Source organism: Spinacia oleracea, chromosome 1 (assembly GCF_020520425.1).
Source record: "Spinacia oleracea cultivar Varoflay chromosome 1, BTI_SOV_V1, whole genome shotgun sequence".
Lineage (NCBI taxonomy): Eukaryota > Viridiplantae > Streptophyta > Magnoliopsida > Caryophyllales > Amaranthaceae > Spinacia > Spinacia oleracea.
The window spans coordinates 118869866-118876820 of NC_079487.1; the positions used below are offsets into that span (position 1 = coordinate 118869866).

Consider the following 6955-nt stretch of genomic DNA (forward strand, 5'->3'; position numbering starts at 1 on the left):
CCCGATCCAGATCCAGTTGGACCCGGTCCATTTTTAAGGGTCTGGGTCCAAAAAAATTAGACCCTGTGGATCTGGGGCGGATCTGGGTCTTTGTTCAATGGGGCGGGTCTGGGTCCGGGTCCAAGAATTAAAGATCCAGATCCGGTCCAGATCCGACCCACAGACCCATATATATAATTTTTTTTAATAAAATTTAAAATTTAAATATAATTCAATCTTTACGTGCTAAACTTTATTAAGTTCTTATGATACTAAACTATTTAAAAATTGTTTGACGTGACATATACATAATAATATTAGAAACTTTAAATACTTATTGTATTACAGGGCTAATATGATTTTTTTTCATAAACAAAATTAACGAATATTCCATATTTAGTGGTTTTATTAAAGCAACGTTACGTTTACATACAAAAAATGGGAGAAAAAATTACGTAATATAAGAAAAATGAGGGACAATTTTTTTTTGAAAAGAAATACGCTTAGACCCATTTAGGATCCAGATCCGACCCTAGACCCATTAGACCCAGTGGATCTGGGTCTGGATCTGATTTTTTTGGACCCAGCGGATCTGGGTCGGATCTGGATCCACCTCTTAAAAAGCGGGTCTGGGTCTGGATCTTGTCGGACCCGGTCCAGATCCGACCCATTGCCATCCCTAATACTAACCCTTTAAATATCAATCTAATATTAATAGAATTGTGCATATACTAACCCTTTAAATATCAATCACCATAATACAATAAAATCAGGGAGTTTACCCAATAATGTAACACACATTTTAAAGCAATAATAAAGCCAAAGATGTACCACGTTGAAGAGAATTGTAACATTCATTGCTTCAGAGGAATTACGTTCCACCTTGTACTATATAACAACAAAATATAAATAAGTTAAATAAAAAACACTAACAAATTAAAGTTAAACATAACATAATTATACTACAAACTTGATGAAGTTGCACTAGCTAGCTAAGCTTATTGGCTTATTGATAATACAACCAAATGACTTCCATATGATTGTTATCGATGTAGCTACTTATTTCTTCCTAGACGTACAAATACTTACGCGTATATATATATATATATATAGATTTCTCCTCCATTTCCCTTCAATTCAGTTGTAGCTTCAAGCTCAATTTATGACAAAACACATATATGATCGTTGTTGTTGTTGTTGTTGTTTGTTTCCCTAATATGTAGGCCAATAGTTGTCATACTCGACGCAATTGTCCACATTCATGAACCTACTACTTGACCCACCATGCCCATTTATGTTCATGTCTAGTTGAACATAACCAGTCTCCAAACCACTTAACATCGAGGAAGTAACATCATGTTGTCCATCTTGTTGGTTTATCATAGGCCTTAAAGGTGGCGGCCCTTGAGACACACTTCCTCCGGCCCCACCAAGGTTTAAGTTAAGGCCAGAGATGGTGAACCCTCCACCACCACCACCACCGCCGCCACCATGTCCTCCTAGAGGGTAGTTTATATGGGAATGGATAGGCATGTTTGCAGTAGTGGCGCCACCATTACTTCGTAGGGCACGTGTGAGCTCGGCGAGTTGATCAACATGATTGTTCATCATGTAAGTTCTTCCAAGGTTGAAGTGAGTTGGGTCTAAAGGGAGCATAGGGGATGTAAGTATGTGATGATTTTGTCCCATTTCTAAATTGATTGCTCTTGTTGATGTTGATTGTGTTGTTGTTGTTGTAGGGTATTTCTTGATGCCTGCACTCTTTTGGAATACACGGCAAACCACCCACTCATCCTGCTTGCAATTTCCAAATTAGAGTTAGTAAATACTACTGATCCATAATAAAATCTAGAATTATCAGCATAATTATATTATAAGGTAGTTTTTCGCAAAAAATCAAATTTGTAAAGGAAGTTTTTGACAAATTTACCTATTTAATTTCACTTGAAAATAATAGCCTTGTATGTACTCTAAAATTTACTACGTAACGAGATTCCAAATTAGAATTAGTAAATACTAGTACTCTTCAATAAAATCTAGAATTATGAACAGAATTATATTATAAGGCAGTTTTTTGCGATAAACTAAATTTATAAAGGAAGTTTTTGACAATTTCACTTGAAAATAATAGCCTCGTATGTACTCGAGACTTCAAATTGAGTATGGAGCTTTTTGATCGAGTTTTCGAAATGAACTAAAACTTATAAATTGCACGAATTTGTGTGCTTAAAGTCTTTAACGACACTTAAGGTTCACTCTTTATCCATTGATTGCTAAAGTTGACAAGTTATATCCACAGTAAAAGAAAACAAGACCAAGATGAGCAGTGACGTTAACGTGGATTACGAGCTACTAATAACTAATTAACATACTTAAATAGTAAATACGAAGTATATATATATATAGAACTAAAATACGTTACGGTAGTAAAATATGCACGTTACTGCAGCGATAGAATAATTTATACACAAATAACATATTGACATATATACTGGCAGGGTTACAGGGTTAGTTAAGAAAATATGTTAGTTACTAAGTTAGATTAACAAGTAATAGTACCAATTGAGGTTGGCATGAGTGGTTAAGGGCCTCTTGCTCCTTAACCAAGGTCTCGAGTTCGAGCCTTGGGAATGGAAAAAATCTCAACTGGGAGGGATGCTGCCCATCGAGGTACCCATGCAAACTCCCGCGGGAGATTAGTCCACTCGCCGAAGGCGGTGGGAACTCCTCGTAGTAGAACCAAAAAAAAAAAAGATTAACAAGTAATAGTTATGTTATTTCATTAGTCTTACCACCTAGCTTAGACAGCTTTCACAATCATGCATTAAGTTTAAGCTAAATTTATCAACTACTTAATTTTATCTTCCTAGCTAACTGTTGAAATTCAATATTACCATATGTGAGTTGTCCGACATTGGAAAAAGAGTAGTACGTAAAAATATTAATTTATAGGCTTGAGGAGTTACTCCTATTATTGCCAATTGATTTTAGTGTGGAACCTCCATTGAGCAGCGGCTGCCCAGACCCATTTCATATTCATTGAATGATTTGCATACCAAAATGCATAAAATTTACCCAAATGTAAAAAATTACCCTGTATTTATTTTAGTGAGTTTTTTCTTTAATAAAATTTCTTCAAAAAAAATTATAAAAAGTTATCAAAACATGTTAAATTTATCAAAAGGTGGGAAAAGGTTAACCAGATGTACAATAAATTTATTATACAATGAGTACATGTAAAACCTATTGAAATTTAATTAGCTAAGATCTTAACACACGCCGTGATTCAATATTGTTTTTATTAAAATCTGTACAATAATAATTTTATGAGAGTATATACAAATTAAAGTCATTTAAGTATTTTAGTTGGACATCAAACTCTTTAATTAGGTGCTAAGTTTTGTAATAGAGATATAATATTTCTAGCAAACTCTTGTAAAGATGGTCTGACATGAATTTTAGTTTTCACAAAATCATTCGGTCATCCATACTGCTAATTTTGTTCCAATACATATTCCAATTAATTGAATAACCAAATGTATAGATTTTCAATAAGTATGGAAAGTTGTTAATTACGGGTCTGGGTCGCACCTGTCATCAAGGGAGATAGTCCACTTAACAAGTCCAAATGAGGTTCCATCTTAAAACCATATGGCAATAAGGGGAGTAGCCCCTTGGCCTTATTAAGTGAATAATTATCTCCTCTTTTATCAATGTGGGAGACTCTCACACGTGATGTTTCATGGGTCAGATCTTAACAAAAGACTTAATTACCTATTTACCTTCCTCTAATATAAATGTTACTATAATTAGACAATGATAAAATTTGTTAAGAGAGTGAAGTAGCAACAAACAAACTGACCTTAGCACTTCTATAAGCAGATCTAGAATGAACACGATATTCATGCATAACCCAATTAGTTTTCTCTCCTCTAGGAGCTCTTCCTCTATAGAAAACCAATGTCTTCTTCATCCCCACTAATTCCGTCGTAACGCTGTTGAAGATTTCTTTGTCTTTCCCAGTTGTTTTCCAGTAACCTGTGTTGGTTGCGCGATTTGTTCTAACTCCTGTTGGGTATTTTCTATCCCTCAAGCTGAAGAAATACCATTCCTTTTCTCCCATTTTCGCTTTTCCTATTTATTTATCGATGAACAAAAATGCTAGTTAGAAACAACTAGTAGGTTTTTCTTTTTTTAGGGTTCCTTAGCATTTTACCAAGGTATTTAATGTTTGTGACAATAACTTCTTACCACAATTAACCTGTTATGGTAATTTTTTTTAAAAGGTTTTTAAGAGCCTAAGAGTGTCAAAGAAGAGTTTGCTTCATTTTCAATTTTAGGATGTTTGATAGTTTATGTTCAATTATTTTCAAGTTTATGTTGGATGAAAAGGCACGAATAATACTACTTTCGTTCCTTAACGTTATTTACCCCTATTATTTGCACGGACTCCAATGCAATATCTAATCATTAATATATATATATATATATATATATATCTAATCGACTTTCTTATGTGACATACCGACCGAGAGCGATCTAACACGGTCTTACAAGATAACATGTTGAATATATAATGGTGAGAATTTACGGTCAAAGTTTTTATACTTTGAACCCATATTTTAAAGCGTAGAGAATTTTTAGCAACAAAGGTAGTATAAGACTGATCGGTATAGGATAAATATGTACTCCGTACTTCATATGTTAAATTCTTCTAGAGTAATTAAATTTGTTTGTAAAGTGATAAAGGTCGCAACATTGCAACTATTTTTTTCATAAAAATATATTATTATGTATTAGATTGTAATTTCTATTTTTTAATTTTTAATTTACAAGATAAAAGGGTGTATGTATATTTACTACGAAGTATAACAATAATAAAAAAAATTCTCTTTATTTTTATGAACTACATTATTTAAATATTTTCATAGTAAAGATGTTGATAGTAAAAAAATGATAAGTCACGGCAGCACCCTTGTGGTACCATTAAAAGAGCGACACGTACATTTTAATTGTCGCAACTTACAATCTTATTAAATATTTATCCAAATCATCTACTTATAAATTTGATTTAATAAATTTGGCCGATTAGTGTTTCCAATCCCTACGGAAAAACATTACACATAAGAATTATGAATAAACTAATAAATTTTATTCAAAATGTTGGAAGATGTCACTTCAATAATATTTCCTCAAGTTAATTGTTAAGAAAAAATGGACAAACCATTTTAAGTTTTTAACCCTTAGAGAATTTCCTAACCACCTTTATTTGATGAATTTAAAAATCTTAGACTTCATCTTTTAATTACCCTTGATCAATTTCTCCTTGTTTAATTTCTAGTACTCATGACCCAGTAAGAAAAACAAGCGCTATATTATGTGACGAAGAGAGTAGTTACTACTTACTAGCTAATTGTGGTTATATATTTCGAAAATGATAAAGGTCGCAACATGCGACCTTTAAGCCGTGTCACAATGATGACATGGCATGCTTATGTGTCATGATTTAAATTGGAAACTAAAATATTTAACTTATATAATATATTATACATGTTTCAAAAAAGGTAGGAAAATCTTAACATTCTAATTTGTTTCCTTATTTATATCGTCTACCTTGTTTACATATTTTCATAGTAAAAATATTGAATTGATAGTAAAAAATTCGAATGACACACGTAAGATTGTGACAACTAAATGTTGTCGCAACTTGCGACCTTTATCATCGATCACCCTATATATTTACATGTTTAAATTCATCATTTAAATTTCTTACAAGATCATATGTCATTTAACCATGCATGAAAAGATAGATTAAAAAAACCTGGAAGATCCCATGGCTCGCATTTATTAAGATCAACATCTGCAACAGCTCGGCATGAAAAGGTGGCGTCTGAGATCTTGTTGACAAGGTAGAAAGTAATCAGCTCTTCATCACTTGGATGAAACCTGAATCCTGGTGGCAGACTTTCATCCTTTGCTTGTATTTGATTATCTCCTCCTTCCATTATGATCGATGACTTTATCTTTGCCTTAATATAGTTATTAGGAAGTATTTAACCTAAACTGAATTAAGCTACTAATTAATCAATCAAAAGAGTAAAAAAGGTAGATGATGAAATCTCTACAGCTTATATATACACCAATTACTTAACCTATTTTTCAGGGTATAGTATATTTCATATAATACAACAAATAAACAAGTTAACTTGAGAAAATGAGAAATACTTGTACTTAATTCCTAGATTTTTTTTTATTTTTTTTTATGGATGTTAAATATTACCTTGGCGAAAATCGAGCATCCGACAGAAGCAAGCTCTAGGGAGCTTGGTGGGTGAATTAGTATGAATTGAAGGAATAAGATTAGTCTCAAAATCAAAGTTTTGGATGTGGGTGAGAATTTTAAGAGAGGAAGAAATAAGGGTTTACTATAATACATATAGTTCATTAAATATATATAGATAAATATTCATATTAATTAAATAAGATGTATGGAAGTTTAATAGAAAGCTTTTTTTAGGGTTTGAAAGTGTGAGTTTGAAGCTATCACCAACTATGGACCTTGAGATACAAGGTGCCCGCATGAAATTAATTTAAAGTATGGAAGGTCATTCAAGAAAACCTTATTAATTCTGGCTAGGGTTGTGTAAGATTGCTTCTTTGTCTTCTAGTTCCATCTTATTTTAACTGTCTATGTCATTCTGCTGGCTATTTTATGGAAATGCATGGAAATATATTTACTCCAATTAATTGTCTTTTCTTTGTACTCTATGGTACTTTCATGGCGTACTCCTTCATTCTGAAATGATAGTGGCCGGTTACGCTGTTTTAGGATACTAAGTTAAACTTAACAAGCAATATGAAATGACAATGTACTTAATTAGGGCACGTTCTATTCACCTGAATTTATTAAAACTTATCAAAACTTATTTTAGTTATAAATTGTACTTGACTAGCCCTAATTTTTCCTATACTTACT

General features: G+C 32.4%; 1 protein-coding gene across 3 annotated transcripts; it reads right to left on the reverse strand.

Annotated features, from left to right (window-relative positions):
• Positions 1-807: 807 nt before the first annotated feature.
• On the reverse strand, positions 808-6413 carry LOC110799849 (NAC domain-containing protein 87). 3 transcript variants are annotated; one of them, XM_022005118.2, is made up of 4 exons: positions 6260-6413; positions 5801-6037; positions 3842-4113; positions 808-1773 (listed from the first exon to the last, which is right to left on the reverse strand). In XM_022005118.2, the coding sequence occupies exons 2-4, from the start codon at positions 5982-5984 to the stop codon at positions 1192-1194; spliced, it is 1038 nt and encodes a 345-aa protein (XP_021860810.1). In that variant the 5' UTR covers positions 5985-6037; positions 6260-6413; the 3' UTR covers positions 808-1191. The 3 variants fall into 3 exon arrangements, with proteins under 3 accessions (XP_021860810.1, XP_021860811.1, XP_021860809.1); XM_022005119.2 differs by having other exon boundaries at positions 5801-6008; positions 6260-6411; XM_022005117.2 differs by having other exon boundaries at positions 5801-6042; positions 6260-6409.
• Positions 6414-6955: the final 542 nt, after the last annotated feature.